At 39.5% G+C, this 23,174-nt stretch overlaps 1 protein-coding gene across 1 annotated transcript in view; it reads left to right on the forward strand.

Moving 5' to 3' along the window:
* Positions 1-7,811: 7,811 nt before the first annotated feature.
* Positions 7,812-23,174, forward strand: part of LOC127190153 (phospholipid-transporting ATPase ABCA3-like) — a 121,608-nt gene continuing 106,245 nt past the window's right edge. Inside the window, exons 1-4 of the mRNA XM_051147175.1 lie at positions 7,812-7,961; positions 13,514-13,766; positions 17,943-18,070; positions 22,769-22,910. Coding sequence (XP_051003132.1) covers positions 7,812-7,961; positions 13,514-13,766; positions 17,943-18,070; positions 22,769-22,910 — 673 coding nt within the window. The remainder of the gene's footprint in view (positions 7,962-13,513; positions 13,767-17,942; positions 18,071-22,768; positions 22,911-23,174) is intronic.

A 23,174-nucleotide genomic window follows, 5' to 3' on the forward strand; every position in this document is an offset into this window, starting at 1 on the left:
GAATCAGTTACAAGCAGTGATACCGATGGTTTTTTGGACTACAGCTGGGTACATGAGAAAAACATCCTGTGCTCAAATATCTTCATGTAAATGTATTTATGTAATAAATATTTCCCTAAGAGAAAAAAAGTGTGGCCTCTTCACTGAAGATATAGCTGAATGTCCTGTTTCCAATATGTCCAAATCTAAAAACATTTCTTAGAGCCATTTTTCTCTCCTTGTAAGATGGAAGAGCAGCATTCATTTTTATAAGGACTCATTCTTTGGGATAAGCATCAACACTGGTACTTGAGCATAAACATCTAGCAGTGATGGTGCTGTTAGGGTCTGGAACATGCTGAAGAAAACGCCTCAGATTAAAATAGTATGGAAACAACAAAGCGTTTATTCTGCAGGATCCAACACATTGGGGTGACCATGCAGACATGATGGAGACCCCCAGTGAGCTTGTGGGCTCTTTTTAAATCTTTTAGGTCCTAAGGTGGGGGTCAGGGTAGGTAATCATTAGCATGTTGGGATCACCACTCAGACAGGGTGGCAAGTCCTCTTCAGCATGGTGAGCTCGAAGCCTCTTTTTACAAGCACTTAAATTCCAAAAGGGGTTAAGTAATCATTTAAACTAGAAAGCCTGGGCAAACTGAGTAAACACAGGAGCTACTCTGGCCAGGTCATGAGTTCATTATGAGGCAAAAGATTTCCAGACTGGCAGTATATCTTTCTTAACCAATTATACCAGCAGTAAATAAACATTTTTAAATTTATCTTTCTCTGGCCAGGTCATGGCTGTCTCTGGTTGATTGCCCACTTTTGGCAGCATTTCCAGTGACTGTTGAACCCACCTCTGAAGAATGGAGGCCCAGGCCTGCTCTGAACTAACAGAAGCTGAAGCTTGTTGCTAGACTTATTTAACCAGGCCTCTCAGTGCCATCAGATTTCAGCCAAGTATGGATAAGAAGAGCATAAACCTGGAACAAATCAAATTTGCCACAAACATGCACATAGATACACACACACACACACACACACACACACACACACCTTATTCTCTGATATGTCTAAGTTACATCAATGTCAAAGTTTGATATTACTATTTCCAAAATTCCAAACTATGGTCTTCTACTTCAATGATTAAAAAAAAAAAAAGAAGAAGCACATGGACATGTGGGAAGAGTAATGAATAAGAAAGTAAAATATAAATGGAGCGAGACCAAGATTTTCTCCTGATCTTTGTCTAGGAAGTTGGTACCCTGTAGGAGTGCATGTTACATCTTATCGTGTCTCTGCGATTCATGAGCAGATGGCAGGATGGTTCTTGGTAGAGCTGAAACTAATCTACAATGCTGTTGTGTATTAGGGTAGTGTCTTCAGTTTTCAGGCTTTACTTGGAATTTTTCAGCTATAAAATAATATGCAAGGCCAGTGGGGATCACTCAGTGAGTAAAGGCACATGCTGTCAAGCTTGACAACCTGAATTTGGTCCAGGAACTAACTCCACATTCATGTGACATGCCCCTACCCCAAATAAATAAAATGTAATTAAAAATAGTTTTAATTATATACAGAAGACACTTTTATATAAAGGAGGATTTGATTTTTATGAAGCTCCAGGACCATGAATACTCTTTGTAGCTCTTCCTTCCGCTACATAGGTATGTATACCTTAATGCAAGTCAGCAGAAAGGTACTCCTCACATCCACAGAAATGTTCATTGCTGTTCTGTTTATTGAGTAGAAAAAGCTATGCTTCTAATTTGGGCTTACAACAGCATACATACATACATACATACATACATACATACATACATACGGTATAGTTCGAACAATAAAAACGCTTTCATGAGGAAATAGAAGGTATGAACATCACAGCACTCTGATAGGAACTTAGACATACATATGATAGGCATTCAACAAATAACAGTAGAATGTACATGCTTCTTCTCAAGTGCACTTGGAACATGGAATTCCTGAATCTTGGGTCTTAAAATAAGCCACAATAGCAGTGGTTGGTGATTTGTTTCAATGGTAAAGAATTTGTGTAGCAAGCACCCGGGTTTGTTTCCCAGCGCTAAAAAGAAAAGACAAAACAAATCTCAATTTAAAAATACAGAAACTGCCCAACATCTACCCCATGTATGACCTGCTGTAACACATGAAGGGGCCGGACCTGCAGATTCTAAGATTAAGAATCTCCTTGATTAAAAAAAAAAAAGAATCTCCTTGACACACAGCAGCAACGGGATATCCAATAACAGTCCCAGTGAGGATCTGGTAACGATAGTGTGGGCCTCCAACCAGACCCATGACTCGTAGCAATGAACATTTGAAATAAACGTATGTGGACAAAAGGCTATACTTCATGATACACCACAGCTTCTGTGACAAGATTTTTTGTCTGTTTTATTTTACTGGGGGAAAGTTTGGTGCATGACATGTAAATCATAGACATTCAATAAAAGTAAAAATAAATAAATAAATAAACAAACAAACAAATAAATAAATAAAATACTGAAACTGCGTTGGTGAGATGCCTCAGCACTTAGGAACACTGGCTGCTCTTCCAGAGTTCCTGAGTTCAATTCCCAGCATAGTAGTGGATTTTGACCATCTCTAAAGGGATCTGATGCCCCCTTCTGGCAGGCAGTTGTACATGCAGACATAGCACTCAAAAACAAAAACAAAACACCTCAAGTCTTATCTACCCAAGATGTTTAATAAAACTAGAAATCAATGACAGATCAAATAGTGGAAAATTTATAAGTACTTGGAAGTAAAATGCTACTAATTATTAATCAAAACAAAAAAAAAGAAAACAAGTTACAAAATGTCTTCAGAAAATGAAATAAGATCACAACATACCAAACATTAAAAAGCAAAAGAGCTGAGAAAAGTGAATCACTATCAGGACTTCTAAAAACACAGAAATATTTTCAAATTAAGCATCAGCTGCATGCATAACAAACCAGGAAGTATAAAAATAGAAGAAGCATACGCTATTCAAAAAGAAAAACACAAGAATTAACAACAACCAAAAAAATCAGTTAAAATTTAGTTATTTGAAAATAGACACTGACAAATCTATATATAGATTAAGAAAAACTGAAAACCTAAATTGCTTCAGTCAAAATGACAGCGGAGACATTACCACATTTTTTAAAAAGATTTGTTTATTTATTATGTATACAGTGCATATTAGGTCACATTATAGATGGTTGTGAACCACCATGTGGTTGCTGGGAATTGAACTCAGAACCTCTGGAAGGGCAGTCTGTGTTCTGAACCGCTGAGCCATCTCTCCAGCCCACCACATAATTTTTTAAAATGTATTATAAAACACTTAGACCCTCCCACGCTACAAGCACTGTCTTTGGCTTCTCTGGCTCTGCCCCGCCTCCGCACTTCCGGTCAGCCTTGGCTCCTGTCCAGGTGCGGCTGCGCAGAGCGGTTGACACGCTAGTGTTGAGAGGAAGTGTAGCTCAGGGTAGACACGAGCTGCCCCTCCCCTCAGCGGAAGAAGCAGGGCCTTGGGGGCCGTTGTGAGGCTTGGCTGGTGTCAGGGACCTCCCCCGCTCGCTCGCTTCCTAAACTCCCTGCCTGCCAACTCAAAACGCGGTTTAAACTCCATTGAGGTCTGGGCTGTAGCTTACTGAGGAAGAGCTCAGGCTTTGGAAGAGCGCTTTGACCTTGGTAGCGCCTGCCATTTCCTCGTTAAGGAGCTTGCAATGATACCGGAGCCACAGCTCAGGATGTAAGGTTACAGAGGTGAAAGGTAAAAGGCAAAAGGGCAGGATGCTCCACCTCCCCATGGGTAGGACTGCACAGAGACCAGAGTCACTCAACCTTAAGAAATTTAATGAGCATGGCTTAGTTTGGGTCAGTTTTTGAAAAGGAGAAGGAAAATATTCTGTTAGAAAAACAAAAACTACTGATTCTTTAATAATTTCGCACCTTGTAGTAAAAAAAAAAGAAAAGAAAAAAAAATTGCTCCTCCGCATTTTCCACAAGAGCCAGAACACTTTGACGACTCTGTGGCATATGTTGTACCTTTCGCTCGAATTCTCACCACTGTCTGTTCTCCGCCCTGTGAAATCTGGTTCTGGGTCTTGATTGAATGCTGACAGTTAATGAACTCACCCACAGCTGAAGTCACTAATCAGTTTTTCTTTTTCTGGACTTTTCAGATAACTTTGGTCACCCGTTGTCAGTTTTATTTTGTGTCTTAGATACTGTCTTAAGCAGGTGCCATTTTGCTTCAGAAAACTGAATATGAAAAACAGTATTTTTATTTGATTTCTTTTAAACTAATACATAAAAATTATACACGTTAAATATCATGTTGTGTTTTGATGTTATATACACACAAAAAAAAACCTGCATCTATAAACAATATGTAAATAATATATAAAGTAATATAAATATATAAATATAAAAAATAAACGTATAAATAATATGTATTTATATACAGGTCTACCTTATTTTTTAAGGTGAGATTTTTCAAACTTCCTTTCCATAGCCCTTTGAAATATTCAGTGCATTGTAGTTGTCTCTGGTATCCTATTCCGTAATATAATACCAAAACTTCCATCTGACTATAGCTCAATACCCACTAGTCAATAATCCCCACCCACCCCCCATTCCACAGCTCTGCCTCTGTCTTCTGTCTCTGGTAACCACCTCAGCATCGATGAAATAAATTTTTTTCTTTTTTACATACTACATACAAGAGAACAGAGAGTCCTCATATTTCTATGTGTGCCTTATTTTTCACTCAACACAATATCTAGTTCCATCTATGTTGTTGCAAGTGGCATAATTATATTTTTTTGTGTTATGGGTCTGGTATTGTTCAGAGATTCATCAGCTTATTAATACATTTCTAACAAATAAGAGGCTTTTTATTTAGATATTGGAATCAAGACTGTAGCTGAGAGCACTCAGAAGCTGCAGCAGTTAGCCATATCAGCTCTGGGTTTATAAAGACAAAATGATAATACGTGATAATATGTATTCTGCCTATGTGTAGGCAGGGCTTATTTTAAGATGTCTTATAGTAGTTAGTCCTACTCATCTTTTGAGCAGACTAAGCAAGCTTAATTGCAAAATCAGAAATAGTTAGCTTTAAGAGTTACTATCTTGTAAGAACAGCAAGTTTTCTTAGATCATTCACATTTTCCATTTGTTTGTTTATTTATTTATTTAATCATTTTACAGACTGATCCCAGGCACCTCCTTCTTTTTCTCCCAGTACCATCCTCATGCCTCTACTCCCTATTCCCTCCTCTCCTTCGCAAAGGAGGGGAGGAGCACCATGGGTAATAACCTACCCTGGCATCTCAAGTTGCAGCAGGACTAAGTATATCCTTTCCCACTGAGGCCTGACAAAGCAACCCATCTCAGAGAAAGGGATCCCAAGGCAAGCACCAGAGGCAGAGACTGGCCCCACTTTAATCGTTAGGGGACCCACATGTTGACCAAGCTGCACTTCTGTTACATATGTGTAGGGGATCTAGGTCCATCCATGCATGCTCTTTAGTTGGTGTTTGAGTCGCTGTGAGCCCCCATGACCCAGGTGAGTTTACACTGTAGGTCTTCTTGTGGTATTGTTAACCCGTCTGGCTCCCTCTATCCTTCCTCCTACTCTCCGCTCCCCAAGTTCAGCCGATTGTTTGGCTGTGGGTCTCTGCATCTGTTTTCATCTGCTGCTGGATGAATCCTCTCAGAAGATAGTTATACTAGGTTCATGTGTGCAAGCATAGTAGAGTGTCACTAATAGTGACAAGGGTTGGCTCTCCCATGGTGTAGATCGCAAGTTGGGCTAGTCATTGGCTTGCCATTATTTCAATCTCTGTAGGCAATACAAGTTTTGGGTCGAAGGTTTCATGTATGGGTTGGCGCCCTCCCCTCCACTGGAAGTCCTACCTGGCTACAGCAGGTGACCATTTCAGGCTCCTTGACCCCACTGCTAGGAGTCTCAGCTAGGGTCCCCATCTCTTTTTATTATATTTGATTGAAAGTCTATTTTATTAGATATTAGAATGGCTACTCCTGCAGGGCACAGTGACACACGCCTGTAATCCCAGTACTTGGGAGGCAGAAGCAGGCAGATCTCTGAGTTTGAGGCCAGCCTGGTCTACAGAGCGAGTTCCAGAACAGCCAGGGCTACACAGAGAAACCCTGTCTTGAGGGAAAAAAAAGAATGGCTGTTCCATCTTGCTTCTTGGCTCTGTTTGCTTGGAAAACCGTTTTCCAGTTTTTTACCCTGAGATTATGTCTATCTTTATTGCTGAGGTGTGTTTCTTGTATGCAGCAGAACAAGATCCTGTTTTCTCATCCAGACTGTTAGCCTATATCTTTTTATTGGGGGAATTGAGTCCATTGATGTTGAGAGATATTAATGACCATTGACTGTTAACTCCTGTTATTTTGATGTTGGTGGTGTTAGTGTGTGAGGGCACGTGTGTGCTTCTCTTCTTTTGCTTTTGTTGGTGTGGAGTTATTTATTTCCTTTGTTTTCTTAGTTGTAGTTAATCCCTTGGGTTGGAATTTTCCTTCCAGTATTTTCTGTAGGGCTGGATTTATGAATAGATATGTTTAAATTTGATTTTATGATAGAATCTTGTTTTCTGTTTTCTCCATCTCTGGTGATTGAGAGTTTTCCTGGGTATCATAGTCTAGGTTGAAATCTGTGGTCTCTTAGAGGCTGCAAGACATCTACCCATGCCCTTCAAGCTTTTAGAGTCTCTATTGAGAAGTCCAGTGCAATTCTGATAGGTCTGCCTTTATAAGTTACTTGGCCTTTTTAACCTTGCAGCTTTTAATATTCTTTCTTTGTTCTGTGGATTTAGTGTTTTGATTATTATGTGGTGGGAGGATTTTTATTTTCTGGTTTAATCTATTTGGTGTTCTTTAAGCTTTTTGTATGTTTATAAGCATCTCTTTCTTTAGGTGGTGGAACTTTTTTTCTATGGTTTTGTTGAAAATAGTTTCTGGTCCTTGGAGCTGAGACTCTTCACCTTTTTCTATTCCTGTTATTTTTTAGGTTAGGTCTTTTCATAGTATCCCAGATTTCCTGGATGTTTTGTGTCAGGAGTTTTTTAGATTTGACCAATTTATCAGTTTCTTCTATCATATCTTCTACACCTGAGATTCTTTCTTCCACCTCTGGAATTCTGTTGGTGATGCTTGCCTCTGTTGTTCCTGTTCTCTTCCCTAGATTTTCCATCTCCAGAATGATGATGATGGTGATGATGATGATGATGACGATGAAGATGATGATGATGATTACTTTCATTTTCAGGTTTAGTTGTGTTTTCCTGTATTTCTTTAAGGGGTTTATTCGTTTCTTCTTTAAAAGCCTCTACCTGTCTCATTGTATTTTCTTGTATTTCTTTAAGAAATTTATTCATTTCTTCTTTAAATATCTCTATTATCTTCATAAGACTGGATTTAAGGTCATATCCTGGGCTTGCTGTAGTTTGACATCTGGGTTTTGGTGGTGCCATATTGCTCTGGATCTTATTGTTTGTGCTCTTTCACTGGCCTTTAGCCATCTGGTTGTCTCTGGTGTTGGCAGGCATCAGGTAGAACATGCTGAGCTGTGGGCCAGAGAATAGAGTACCAGGAAGCAGGTGTAGTTTATCCCTGATGGCCGCTGGCCTCTGGTGGACCCTAATGGCTGCTGGCTTTTCATGGTTATTGATGGCCGATGGCATTTTGAGGCTCCTGATGGCTTCTGCTCTCTGGGATGCAGGTAGGGCTGTCTGTCATGGGTAACTGCAGGTCCCTGGGGATGGAGGCTAAGCTGTGGGCCGACAATGGCATGCACAGGGGATGGGACAGGACTCATTACTGCTAGGTTTGTCTGGAGAATAGAGCAAGCAAGAAATTTTGGTGGTGGTTCCTGGTGGCCACTGGCCTGTGGGAATGCAGGCAGGGCTGTTGTCCAGAAGATGGAGCATGCAGCGGTCAGGGCATAGCTTACCACTGCTGGCCTTGCCCAGGATCACACAGCAGGCAGGAGGTTGAGGCACAAAAATCTCACCTGTCTGTTCTGGGTGGCTGCAGGCCTAGCTGTCTCTGATGGCTACTGGCCTCTGGTGGTCTCTGGTAGTGCTAGCCTCTGGAAATGAAGGCTGGGCTGTGGTCCAGGAGATGGAGCATGCAAGGCCTGTGTGTAGCTCACCACTGTTGGGCTTGCCCAGGGAACACCCAACAGGTAGGGGGCTGGGGCATAGAAGTCTATCTAACCTGACTATTTGGTGGTCACAGGCCTCCAGGGATGAAGGCTGAACTGTGGGCCAGGAATGAGGTCAGATCATTCAATTTTAAGAATATCTTCAATGTGTAGAAAAAAAGAAGTAGGCTGCTAGAGTACAGTTTGTACAAAGTAGGGGCTTACATGTTAGAGGTATTTTTTTTTTGCTTTTTAAAAAAATCTCTCAAGAATAGTAATTAAAACCATAAATGTAATTAACCATTATACCTTTATCAATAAGTAGTGGATAGTGTGTATATATATACATATATATATATATATATATATATATATATATATATATATATATATACTCATTTTATCACCTAATGGGAAAAATGTACAGATGTCAAAATTTTGTTTTATTATTTAGTATAGTACAGAGAGGCCATAATATAATTTAAACAGTAATAACATTTTAAGCCACACATGGATGTTCATACTTTTAATTCCAGCAGAATAGGCAAATCTTTGAGTTCAGGACCAGCCTGGTTTACACAGTGATTTCCAGAATAGCAAGGCCTATGTAGAAAGACCCTGTCTTAGCGGGGGAAAAGCACTGTAGTTATATCACCTGGGGTTGGGCAATCCATGGTCACTTATATTTTGACTAGTTATAGATGTCTGTAACAGTGTCAGTTGTTGAACACACAGATATGAGGAAAAGATCTCCAACCATATATTAAGGCCAAGTCGAAGCATGCTTTATTGTCCTCACAGGAGTGAGTCCAGTATCTGTTTCATGCAAGGCAGGGTTTAGGAGAGCAACCCTAATATAGTTTCTAAAACTCCTTTTATAGCTCAAAGCAGCAAAAGGTGTGGTGGGTGGAAGGATTTTGCAAACAAGTATGATTATAGAAGGAGAACCAGGCAGTGAAGAAAATCTTCTGGAACATATGTTACAAAACCATTTTTTTGGCCATGGGGTGGGTGCAGCCCAATTCCAAGTAAACAGAAACTTAAGTAGTAGACCATAGTATCCAAATGGCTTCTGATTACAAAAATGGTACCTGTCACTGTTAATCTTCCTGAATGGTCCTGCTGCCAATTTTCCTTCTAAGTAGTTATATTTATGCTTATATGCATAGACTTAGGCAACTCTCAACCTTAAAGGAGCTTCTTTTCACAGTGGTAGCAGTCAGTGGAGAGATACATAATGGGTCAAAGTACTAAGAAGAAAAACTGAGTACTCATCACGAATGGAATGTCTTCAGTACTCTGCCTCTCATGGGCACAATCATACTGTTATATTCAGAGACCTGGAGAGGCCTTCATTTCAATCACATTTTCCCAGAACAGAACTAGCATGGAGTCAGATGGGGAAGAAGATGGGGAACCAGGAGGGAGAATGTGTGAGAGACAGTTCAAAGGCAATGACCTAATATTCTTTCCAAGATTTAATCTACTATCTTGAATAAGTGTTTCTCCATTTTCTTATGGTCCTAAGCCAATAGTTAGAAACTTTTAATGGGTGTGGTTTTTTTTTTTTTTTTAGACAGGGTCTTATTATGTAGACCTCACTGGCCTAGAGCAGATGATGTAGACCAGTCTAGCCTTCCTTCTGCTTGAGTGCTGGGATTAAAAGTGTATGCCACTCCTAATGGTGTGTCTTTAAGTTTTCCACAGTTAAATAGCTACTTTGCTGTTAGATACTGACGTTCTCACACAGCCGTGCTGAAAGGTCCACGATAGAGTCAGTTTTAAAGTTGATGTTCCTTAAAATTGGTACCATCCAAACTTGAGTGGAGTCTGACTTTATACTCAATAGCATGATTTATAGTAAATGTGAAGTAAATACTACATGGCATTTAAATATGTTTACACATCAATACTTTGTATATAGTGAACATGCTGATTGATACTTTCCATTGACTTGATTTTTTATTGTAGTGATAATTGTTAAGTTTAATATATTAAGAGCAGAATATTTTAAGAATGTAGATCTTGTTAGTGATAGGTTATTTCTGCCACTAAAATAAGTCAATTCAAGTCAGATTAAACGCAAAAAAAGGGCAGGTTTACTTGGGAACAGGGGAGCAGGGGCTCCTGGGTGAGTTCACTAGCCTCTGGGCACAAGGTGAAGGGAAATGATTTGTCTGCAGTACACTGGACTTGTACACTTAGGTGGCTGGCACCTTCAGGTCATGGTGGTTGGGACTGCCTGCAGCTATGCCAGGAATGTTAGAAATATACAGCTGAGCCTTGGAGGCCGTCCTATCTGGGTTGGAGATGGATAAAGAGTTTTACTGGACCATGTAGGGGAAGGAGGCTCCCTAGGAAACTCCAGCTGAACAATTACTATTATGTCATTTTTTACCTAGAAAAGTGAAACATCTTACATCTTTCTACTTCCCAGTTTCTTCATTAAATATTAAGAATCTATATTATAAGAAAGATTAATAGAAAAAGTTAAGAACAATACAATTTGCTTTATTTCAGATATGTATTCTTATCAATTTTTGAAGCTGGTTAAAGAGAAAGCAGTAAGAGTAAATAATCCATTGCGTATCTCACATTTTAGGTGACTTACATTGTAAGGAAGGAAGGAAGGAAGGAAGAAGGAAGGAAGAAGGAAGGAAGGAGGAAGGACACCTTTCATCCCTCGAGTTGGGCACACAGTTTTGTAACAGGATGAATCAGTTGATAATCAATCAACTAACAGTTCTCCTCTGGAAAAATCTTACATTAAAGGTAGGTAAAGGCATCCATAGGAATGTCCATAAGGGCTTATGTTAGATTTCAGTCTGTGTATACCTGTGCATGCACTTTTTTCTGTTTTGTTTTGTTTTTTTGTTTTTTCAAGACAGGGTTTCTCTGTGTAGCCTTGGCTGTCCTAGACTCACTTTGTAGACCAGGCTGACCTCGAACTCACAGTAATCCGCCTGCCTCAGACTCCTGAGTGCTGGGATTAAAGGCGTGCGCCACCATGCCTGGCGCACTTTTGAAAAACACAAAATGATGCATAGATCTTCCATATATATAAAAGCCAACAAACCAATAGAGAGTGGGGAGGAGAGAAGAGGTAGTTGAGATAGTTCAGAAGAATTTCAGAACCAAGTACCCTAGTTTAATAATTAAAAAATAAGATGTGCGGCAACAGATATTATATGGAGAAGTATATTAAATGAGCATGGGGAGAGAAGGAAAGGGATAGGGGTACCCCAGAGAGAGAGAGAGACAGAGGAAGACAGAGAGGGGGAGGGAGAGAGACACGAGAGGAGAGAGCTCTCCATGAGGAGGGTTTGGCTTTTTATAATCTTGGGCAGGACCACGCCCAGCAGCAGGTAGGCAGTGACATCACAGGTAGGCCGACTGGAGCAGAATCCTAACACCTAGCACTTAAAAGAAAGCAGAAGAAAAATCCCAGATAAGGCTTTTACTAAGGGCTTCTGGTACAAAGACAAAGGAAGGCAGCACAAGAATGTCTGCAGCTACTACCTCTAGGTTTGTGTGGAGACTGCTTTTAAGAAAATTAAAATAGGAAAGGCATGTTTATTAAAGTGACAGAGAAGCTAACCAAGCAGGGAACATTCTTTTCTGGGAATACATGAAGCACTTATTGGAACTCAAGTACTCTCTCTTTTCCTTCCTTTTATAGTCTGGTATTTTGCTCAAGGTAGCTGAGGGAGAGCAATTAGACAGACCTAGATTAAATTAGCCTTGAATTATAGTTTTGGGCACAACATTTCTCAGTGATCGCCATGTCTACACTCAGTACTGAACAACTCTGACCAAAGATTAAAGTAGCAGAGGAATGAGACACAGTTGTAAAGCAGAGATGCCAAAACATTTCAAGTCACATCAGATATCTGCAAGGCCAAAAAGTCTGTTTTACCAAAGCAGCCTTCAAGTTATTGCAAATAGCCTAGGCAATTTAATTGTAATCCACATATCAGAGATGTTATCTACAGAAAATCTAGTAGAAAAGAAATGATATACTGTCCAACTAGGGGCCTCTAAAATTAGTGACTTTAAGCTCAACCAAGAATAAAGTAATCAAGGTAACCTTGTTTAGATTTTCTCTGGTAAGAATTCTATTCCCTTATTTATTCTTAAAATTTGAGAGATTTGGATTTACTAGTGGTCATTCAAGTGGCTGTGTAAAATGCCAGCAGTCTGATCACAAACACCTTCTAGTCTATAAACATCCTGACCTTGTGTCATAATCTGGTGTTTAATGACAAAACTAGTAAAAAAAAAAAAAGAAAAGAAAGAAAAGAAAAAAGAAAAGAAAAGAAAAAGATCACATATTGCACTTTTGATGTACAACAGGCTTTTATGATTGCCCTATGGCTTCATTTTCTAAATGAGTTAACCATGACTTAGATTCATTTAGGAGACCCTGAAACAAAAGCTTTATGAATGTAATGATTGCTCTGTCCAGAAAACGATGTATAAGCCTTGGTTTCAGTGTTCAAATGAGTAAGTCTATTAAGCATGTAGCAAGCAAAAGTAAAAGAACAAATGGAAAGTAGCAGATAGATAGCAAAATCTCATCAAATTGGGTGCTTACAAATCCAGTAGAAATTGACTGGAGGAAGTTCCATTGAGACAGCCTGCTAGATTATGTAACTGGGAATCCTAGACAAAGCAATGCTCCCTTGGGTCAGGACTTTAAGTAAAAGAACAAATATAAAGCAGCAAATAGACAGTGAAACATCAAATATGGTCCTTACAGCATCCGGCAGACATGGCTAGCGAAGCACTGTTTAAACAGTCATCCTGGACAGAGTGCCAGACAGAGTCCACCTCTGCATGGATGAGCTCCTGGCTTCTCATTCCCAGCACAGATAGATTTATAACATGAGATAAGCAATAGCAACCACAGTTTACTTTCTACCTGTTCTGAAGGCCATGTCTTTAATACTGTTTTGCTATTCTCCTTCTTTTCCATGGCATCAGGGAGTCAACCTTCGCAGGACAAGGAGTGTGGGAGGACATGAGATAAATACACTCAAGCATGAAGAAGGGGATCTTCACTCCCATAGTCCACCCTCAACATGTAGAGGCAGCACGTAACAGTTTACCAATATAATTTATAATGATGATGCACATTTTTTCTATTTATCTATAAGATTATCTGTGAGACTTGAATGCATAGAATACATGCCATACTTTTAATGGCTGACAGGTCTTAAGTTCAGGGCTTGAACATACATCTGCCCTTTATCCCATGGAGTATAGAGATAAAAATATAAAACTCATTTGCATTGAATGTGTACTCTTAAGCTAATCAATAACATGTCTCTTTTCCTCTTTTAGAGGAGGCAGATATTTAATTCAGTATCAGAAGTCTTGGCAGCATTGTTGTTTGTAATAATGATGTTGATTTTCCGTGCACTTACTGACATAAATGTTGCTGGACCGTATCGCTTCACTCCTCAACCCGTTGCTACCATGCCTTCTTTCATCAAAGATGCCAAGGAGTGGGAGTTGATTTACATACCTTCTGATATTGATGTGGTAACAAAAATCATTGAGGATGTAAAGAAGAATCTCAACACCACTATAAAAGGTTAGATATTCAAGTTTTTTATAAAATACTACTACATCTATAGAAAATGCTAAATATTAAGGTTAAGGGGGATTCTGTGTCTTACTATTAATATTAGTGATGTGATGATGATAAGTAGGTCAATGTGGAATTGGGAAAGAGAGAGAGACAAACAAGCGAGAAAAAAAGAGAAGCCAGAAGTAAATCTATTACACTAAGACACTAGAATGACTTTGACAGTGATGCACCAGAATAGAGGGAAAGAAAAACCCACTCAGCAAACAGTACTGAAACAACTGGACACCACTGGACAAAACAACAAAAATCCATATTCTCTGCTAAATTAACTGAAAATGGGCTGTGTACCTAAATGTAAAATGATGAAGCCTTTAGGATGTGATAAAATCTTTGTAACTTAAAACTAGTTGACACCTTAGACATGGTTCAAAATTCATGATCAATGAGGAAGATGTGAGGTATTTGGGACTCTTGTTACATAATGTAGAAAGAAGTGCCTGCTCTTGAAGTTAAAATGGTCACATTCTGTTTCTTGCGGTTGATTCATTTTCCTACCTACCTGAAAAACAGGTCCCTTAACATTTTCTCTTTAGGTTGTGGTCCTATGGAAATTGATTTGGGGGCTTAAAGTCAGTTGGTTTGTTTGTTCACAGTGCTTCAGATTAAACCTAGGAGTATTATAGATGCTGGACAAACCTTCTGCTCAGCTGTGTGCTCAGCCATGGAGCCTTCAATGCTATATTAATTGAAGGCTACATCAGCAATACTGTCATTAATTTATTCAGATTAAATCTAAATTGTTATCCCATCACTTGTATCCTCCTATTCCCCCCTCCCTCCCTCTGTCACCCTATTCCTTTCACCTGTCTCCCTGTGACAGAAGGGGATCTCCTCCGCCACCGTATGGTCACAGCCTGTCAAGTCTCATTTTGGTAGCCTGCTTATCCTTTCTCTGAGTGCCACCAGGCCTCCCCACCAAGAGGAAGTGGTCAAATATGGGGCACCAGAGTTCATGTCAGAGTCAGTCCTCGCTCTCTACACAGCTGTGGAGAATGTCCTGTCCATTGGCTAGATCTGAGTAGGGGTTCAGTGTTTACTGCATGTATTGTCCTTGGTTGGTGCAGTAGTTTAAGTAGACCCCCCTGGGTCCAGATCTGCCCATCATGATCATCTTCATGTAGGTTTCTAGAACCCTCTGGATCCTTCTATTTCCCCATTCTCCCATACTTCTCTCACCTAGAGTCCCAGTCTATCCGAATCTCCTGGTAAGTGAAGATAAGAAACTATAACTCCCCTCTGGTGTTCCTGGCCATGCTCTGTGTGGTCCCTACCCTGAGGGGCCTGTCGCCAGTTACTGTCTCTTGTTCTCACTTATCACCTCTGAAGAGGCGGCCATAGCTACCTTTAGGGAATCCGGATAATGACTAATATAGCTGAAGGGCTTGGATGTGGCAGTTGGGGTGTAGAAGAATGTTAATTCAGAACATGGCTCTTCTGGCAAGACCTTCTAGGTCTATGTGAACTGGCTAGAATACAAACATGCCTTTAATCCAGGAGACAGAGGCGAACAGATCTGAATTCAAGGGCAGCCTGGTACAGAGCAGATATCAGCTAAAGAAAAGCTTAGATCCAGGCATGATGGTACATGCCTTTAATCCCAAATGAAGGTAAAGTTAGTTTGTAGAAGGAAACACCCATGTTTGAAAGTGGTGTCTAATTGAGTGACAGAAAAGGTGACAAATCAGAGAAGATTTGACAGAATAGGATACGCCCAACTCTCACAAGAGAGGCAGTTTTACAGAAAGAAGAGGCAGTTTTTACCAGGACAATAATAGAGAGATGGGTTGCAGGGAGAGAGAACTCAGGGGAAGATGGAGTGAGACAGAAAATGAGAAGAAGCCAGAATATTAAAGCAGATTGCAGAGTTAGTTTGAGGCCAAGGAGAACAATTCCAAGCCAAGAGAGAAGCCAGATTAAATAAGTCATCTGGGAGAGGGGTTTAAGCCAGAACAGCTGAGGTGAGCCAGCCAGTCCAGAGACAGAAAAAAACAAGTGAGGGTGATCTTATTAAGCAGTAAGTCTCATAGGCTGAAAAAATTCTAGGCCTCATTTAGATTCTATGGAGGCTCGAAGCTTCTAGTACTAGGCCTAGGTTAGCAGAAGAGGGCTGTAAGCCTCCCAGACAACAATTGAGCCAGGAGAATCAAAATTACTTTTATAGTTGGAGTACCTCTCCAGTGAGCTTATCTAAAAGATACCAGAAGTGTATCCATGATTTATATGTCTTTATTCATTTTATTTTATTTTATTACATATACATTTATGTCATTATACATATATACAATAGATTACCTATAGCAAGAAGAACCATGACACAATCAGGAATTATATAAATGTTACATTCTTGGTGTTTTGGCTATTTGTATTTGACAGCCCTGAAGAAGACATCTTTCCTATCTTGGTGTGTCTAAATTTCTGAATGTAAATCAATCTCCATCATATATTGTCATTATCAACTTAAAACACCTATCTAGACCTAATGGTTTATATGTCTTAATTGCCAGATGTAGGGAAGAAAGGAAGTTCTTGACTGGCTACTGGAAAGACTTGAGGGAGAAGTAAAGGCAAGAATTATTAATATTACAAGTCTTAGAATGGGAGGGACCCACAGGAGGCAAGAAGAGAGATTTTAAATGTCCAAATCAGAGTCTGTTAGAGTCTCTTGGTGGCCTCACAGAGCACGCATCATCTGTTCCCCCTCTTAATTTTACTTTGACCTCCAAGGTTGGACCAAAGAGTGATGGACCCAACACCTGTTTTGGGGCATTTGGATCACTGTTGGAGTGGCTTGAATCACAGTGTGATTTCTACTAGATAGGGAAAATATATTTAACCATTACTCGATTTTTAGGTTAAAACAATAGTGACGGTGTTTTCTCAGCTGCTAATCGGCACCACAGCATTGAATAAAACCAAGGTCAGGATGTCCTGACTGGACACCACTTTTTCTTATGGAAAAGAAAATCACTCGTGGTACATAGTTGTCTAAATAACATCTCATAGAGATTTGACTCGAATAGCTAGAGAGAGTGATCCCTCAAACTGTTTAAGAAACATGCCAAGCTGGGCATGGTGCTGCATGCCTTTAATCCCAGCACTTGGGAGGTAGAGGCAGGTGGATTACTATGCATTCAAGGCCAGCTTGGCCTACAAAGTGAGTCCAGGACAGCCAGGGCTACACAGAGAAACCCTGTCTCAAAAAAAAAAAAAAAGAAAGAAAGAAAAAGAAAAAGAAACATGCCAATCATTTCCATTTGGGGTTATACTTTTCTGGTGGGTGTTTCAGACTATGCAGGCTGCCAGATTTGACTGTTTTTGTTGTTAGCATCAGGCCCAGATGGGGAGCAGATCCTTTTGAGTCTTCTAATTTCTGTATTTCTTAAGTTAAGGTAATTTTTGAAAAGAATTCTTGAATTCATTTTCAACATTTCTTTTTCCCTGGTACTAACATGACATGTACACTGGGTGTCTTGTCTGTGAGGCTCTATTCAGCTTTTTTCTGATCTATCACTCTGCAGCTGAGGCTGGACAATTTGCACTGATCCATCTTCACTAATTGCTTCCTCTGTTACTATCAAACTATTATCAAAAGAGTTTTACTTTCTAAGGCATAATTTGAAGTGCTATCCACTCCCTGTCTTTACTCTCCTTTGAAACAGCTTTATATATTATCAAGAAATATAATGTGCCTCCCAAATACACCATTTGCCTATTTAATGTGCATGAGTCAATGGATTTCAGTGTTCTTGTAGAAGTACAAGCAAGTGGCAATCAACTAGAGCATTATTAATCGCCTCCAAGAGGCTGTACACAGTTTCAGAGCTCCAGGGAATTAGGAAACACTAGAATGCTCTCTGTCCCTGCAGACTGCCTTGTTGGATGTTTATTGTGCTACTACTGGCTCATCTAACGTCAAATAACCTTTTCATAGTAAAATTTTATAAAACACCTCAAATATTTTGTACCTGAAGTATCCATTAGTTATTCATATCAATATTTAAGGAAAAGGCAATAAAATTCATAATATTTTAAATTTATTTCATCTGTACGAAGTATCTCACCTCTCAAACAGAATTATTGGTTGTTTTTACATAAGCCAAAAGTTTTGTCTTCCCATAGTTCGAGGGTTTCCCTCAGAAGCTGAGTTTGAGAAGTATATCCTGTTTGAACATATGTCTCAGAAAGTGCTGGCTGCCATTGTTTTTGACTGTGGCTTTAAAAGCAAAAATGATCCTCTGCCACTTGAGGTAAGAAAAGTTTATTTAGGGTTTTTAAATAAGTACTGCTTCTAGGATTTTTAATGAATTCGTTATTATTAGCCCAGTTTTGCAAATGAAGAAAATATCATTCCTGAGAATAAGATAGTAATATGTAATAAAGCAAGAATATTAATCCACTGGCGAGTGATGTAATGTCTGTGTACCTATTACTGACTATGAGGGAGTGTGGTCATAAGGCTTTAATATCAGCTTGACTAGATTTAGAATCACCTAAGCAATCTATGAGGATTTTTCAGAAATGCTTAAGGGAAGAAGAACCTCTCTAAATGTGAGAAACAGTGTCTCCTGGGCTGTGTGATAAAATAAAAGGGAGAGGAGAACGCCAGCAGAGTCCTGGCATTTCCTCTTTGCTGTTTCTTGGCTACAGTGTGAACTACTGTGCTCTGCCATGCCTTTCTTAAGCTTTGGAAAATGAGTCAAAAATAAATCTTTATTCCTTGAAATTGTTTCTGTGAGACATTGTGGTCATAGCCACATAAAAAACACAGGAGAGAAGTGTAGACTAAGAGGGAACTGTAATCAGCCAGTGCTTGCTGTATTGCATACAGGGTGGTAAAGATGGATTTTAAGTCAGAGACATTTTTATCAGCAGACAACTGAACTCACAAATCCTTTCTTTGAATGAAAGGCAGACTGTAATTCCTTTCATGAGTCTCCAGAAAACTTGAAGACTTAGCTTATCAATTCAGCCTTAGGGTATCAGGGCAGAAAGAGGAAAGAGCAGTGCCTTGAATTTGGCATCTAGGAAGTTTTATAGGCATCCCATCCTGGGGTTGTAGAAATATCATTTAGAGATGGAGCCACATCCACTGTTTGTAAGACAGGTGCTTATCGGAAGGCAGAAATAAGAGCTACATAATCTTAATATCTAGTCCATATTTTCATGGCTCCATTCATCTGTGCCAGCTTTCTCTCTGTGGCATAAAGCTATATATCTACTGATGTGAATTTAGGCACATGTGCATCAACATACATTGGCTCAAAATATCTTCAGTGTCATGTCAAGTTTCGTTATTACTACCTGCCGACTATTCTCAAATCCTTGAATGTAATTTCCAATACTAAAATCCCTGTAGATTTTCTCTAGTGCTGAGTCTATTTGGATAATTTTCTTTCTAAAGTTTTGGTTGTTTATTATTGTGTATGATATGTGTGAGAGTACAGACATGGCCACAGCACACATGTGGAGGTCAGGGGACCAACTTTGGAGAATCAGTTCTTTCCTTCCACTGTGGGCCCTGGGACTCAAACTTGGTTCTTCAGGCTTACACACCAAGTGCTTCTACACCCAGCACTATCTTGACAGCCTGGCTTTGGTAGTTTCCTAAACAAATATTATAGTATCTTTGATGATGTAATTTAAATATAAACTAACTGATAGATACCAATTCTCTTTAGTTTTTGTTTGTTGGTTGGTTTTTTTTCAAGACAGGGTTTTTGTTTTGGTGTGTGTGTGTGTGTGTGTGTGTGTGTGTGTGTGTGTGTGTGTGTGTGTGTGTGTGTCTCCCTGGCTGTCTTGAACTTGCTTTGTAGACTAGGCTGGCCTCAGATTCACAGAGATCCACCTGCCTCTGCCTCTGCCCCCCTGCGTGCTGGGATTACAGGTGTGTACCACCAGACACAGCTCAATTCCCTTAGTTTATTTTTGGACAGCATCTTTTGTTTGTCCATGTGAATATTGTAGCATACCTGTCCAACCTTGGTTGAAATCATGTCATCCTAAGTAAAAGACTGTAGTTTGGACACTTGACATGGTTCCATAGGTAAAAGAGCTTGCCTTGAAAGCCTGACAAGTTGAGGTTGATGCTTGGAACTCATGGCAGAAGGAGACGGCTGGCTCCTGGACGTTATCCTCTCACTTCCACATGTAGGCCATGCATGTATGTACCTGTGTCCTCCCTCTTTCCCTCCCCATCTTTTATTTATATATATATATATATATATATATATATATATATATATATATAAATAACTATACATTTTGAAAAACAAAACAGACTTTAAAATGATAGTGGCTTACATAGGCTCATGTGCATATATCACGCAAGACTTATGCCCATCCAGTGTGTCTCCATTCTCACAACTTCAACTTTCTACTATTTACCCCAGAAATTCTGTATAGATACCATTTTTTCTGCTTCTGGGACTTTGGCCAAGTTGACTTATTTAATATGGGACTGCTCCTGCAAATTTCTATTCAGCTTGTAGTTGTATCCCAACCCTTTCTGTTCTTTCATAATAACCTGTGCATATTTCTAGTAGTCAGACAGCTTTCAGGAACATAGACAGGTCTGTATATTTTCAACAGGGATTTTAATATAAGAAAATGTTATTTATAATATTTAATTCTAAATTTGAGTCACTCTTAGCTAACAATGTAGAATGTCTAGCATGCTTTTCCAGTTGGGTAAACCGTACCTCTCCTGAGCCCTCAGTTGTTAGGCCATCTATATTATAAGTACTCACCCACTTGTGCATGGAAAAACAAATATTAGGAGATGCTCTAAGGAAATGCCTTGTTTCATACAAACAGAACTCAACTGTCACTCGCTGTCCTAATAGCAACTTTAGTTCATATTAATCATGATTCATTTTCCCCCTCATAGTAACTCCACTATTTGCTTGGTGCAAAATTGTTAGTGCTTGATATGACCATGTGGCAATCATGCAATTCTCATTGAAGAATTATTGCTTTCCCTGTACCAGTTATTCTTCTAACCTAGAAAAACAAAAGCTTTTCATTGAACAGAGCTTAGGGTTGTAGGGATGGAAAGTGTAACTTGTAGAGTGTGATTTCCCTGAGGGCCAGTTCAGCTTCCATGCCTTTTTTCTCATGCCCTCATGTTCTAGCTCTGAGGCACAAGTCTGGGTGAGGTATTGTAAGCTACATGAGCTATGTTCTATTCACTAGTGTCCATGATTAATATGGGATTCCTCCTAACCTGAGGGATTGGCTGAGAATTTTGTTTCGTTTTCTCAAAGCAGGGTTTCTATGTGTAACCCTGACTGCCCTTGACTTCTCTAGACCAGGCTAGTCTCCAACTCAGAGATCCACCTGTCTCTGCCAGCTGGCATTAAAGGTGTGTGCCACTGCATCCATTGCCTGAGACTGGATAGGTCTTTTCACTTTCTCCTCTCAGTCTTGCTGACAGAATGTTGGAACAGAACCCATAGGAGAACCCTGTGTCCATTACCTTCTATGATATAAAACAAGCCCCTGTGCCTTGTTCATGAAATTTAGTAAATAGAACCAGTGATGCCTGTATACTAGGGAAATGACTAACAGTAAAAAGAAAGGCATTATATAGCAACAAAAACGCATAAAACTGTTTAGATGCATTTCCAGGAAATTATACTGAGAAAAAAATGCCAGTCCTCCAAAATTAACAGTTGCTATTCCATTTAAACAAGAGTTTCCAATTGAAAAGTTGAGAGAGAGAGAGAGAGAGAGAGAGAGAGAGAGAGAGAGAGAGAGAGAGAGAGAGAGAGAGAGAGAATGCCCGCATGTGTATGATATATACATTTATGTGACATTATATATATAACCAGGATGAAAATGTTGATAGAATTCAGTGAATGTATTCAGAATTCCTAAGGCATGTATGTCTCTAGGTGTCTATATGTATGCATGTCTGCCTTGGGTTGCACACAGAATTTTCTTACACATGGAGCGTCCCATGTCCACCACCACAGTGAAGATGGCAGACAGGCCCCTTATCCTCTTCTTATGGCTATCTGAGCCCAGGACACCAGAAGTTTATTTTTTTTACTGAACAGTAATTGAATGTTGTAGTTTCAGAATTTGTCATCACATTAACTCATGTTGAAATGTAATGACTATTGAAACTGTATTAGGAGGGAACTTTTAAGAGGTCATCAGGTCATGAGGGCTCTACCGGGATGGGAGAAGAGCTCAACACCATTTTGGTTCTTCTCTTCTTTGTCTTTCACTCCTAACCATGTGAATCAAAGGATTTCTTTCCTTCCGTGGACCATTTTGTAATCAGAACCAGCAAACCTACTGATCCTTGATATTGCCATCTCAGCCTCTACAGCTCTTACAAACTCATCACACTACAGCAGCGCAGAATGGAGATGATAATGTATGTGCTTCTGTTAACTTTAGATATTTCCTGATTCTCCGTTGGTGTGCCATTTTTCATTCATCCTACAAGGATTGGATTCAAGTGCCTGTTGTCTATAGCTCTGCAAACATTTATTGCTCAGCTTTTTATTTTGCCAATATAAATCTTAGAAAGATAGCTTCTATCTCTGTGGTATAAATTTACATGGCTGTTCTGGACTTGCTTTGTAGACCAGACTGGCCTCGAACTCACAGAGATTTGCCTGCCTCTGCCTCTGAAGTGTTGGGATTAAAGGCGTGAGCTACTATGCCCGCTTTCTAAAGTTACATTTTTCTACTGGGATGTAACTTTATTGCTAATGTTTGCTTTTTAATTTTCTTTTTGGTTTTCAACATATATGACTTTTGGGGGGGTGAAATAGGTTTTCTCTGTGTAGCCTTAGCTGTCCTGGATGCACTTTGTAGACAAGGCTGGCCTTGAACTCACAGAGATCCACCTGTGTCTGCCTCCCAAGTACTGGGATTAAAAGCCTACGCCACCACCACCCTTCTCATATATGACCTTTTATTAATACTTTCAGGTAAAATATCACTTGCGTTTTGTTGGTGTACAAAGGACCGTCTTCTGGCCAGATAAGATAGGCTGGAAAACAAGACTTCTTTTCCCTAATCAACCATCTATAAAACCCAGGAACCCAGATTTTCTTGATGGAGGAAGTCCTGGTAAGCAGATCTTTCAGCATGCTTATTTTATCAAAAATGGTCACAAGCTAGTACATGACTAAACACATACTTAAGTTTATATATTTGTAATCATTTAACAAATGAGAAATGTTTATTCTTTGTGGTAATTAAAATTTATATTGTAACAATACTACTTTTCAGTCCTTACTCTTGATGAACTTATATATCATTGTATATCCGCTTTTAGTTTCCATATCAGTATAAATATATTTTTAATTTTACTTCTACTCAAAAATATTCATT

Source organism: Acomys russatus, chromosome 5 (assembly GCF_903995435.1).
Source record: "Acomys russatus chromosome 5, mAcoRus1.1, whole genome shotgun sequence".
In the NCBI taxonomy this organism is placed as follows: domain Eukaryota; kingdom Metazoa; phylum Chordata; class Mammalia; order Rodentia; family Muridae; genus Acomys; species Acomys russatus.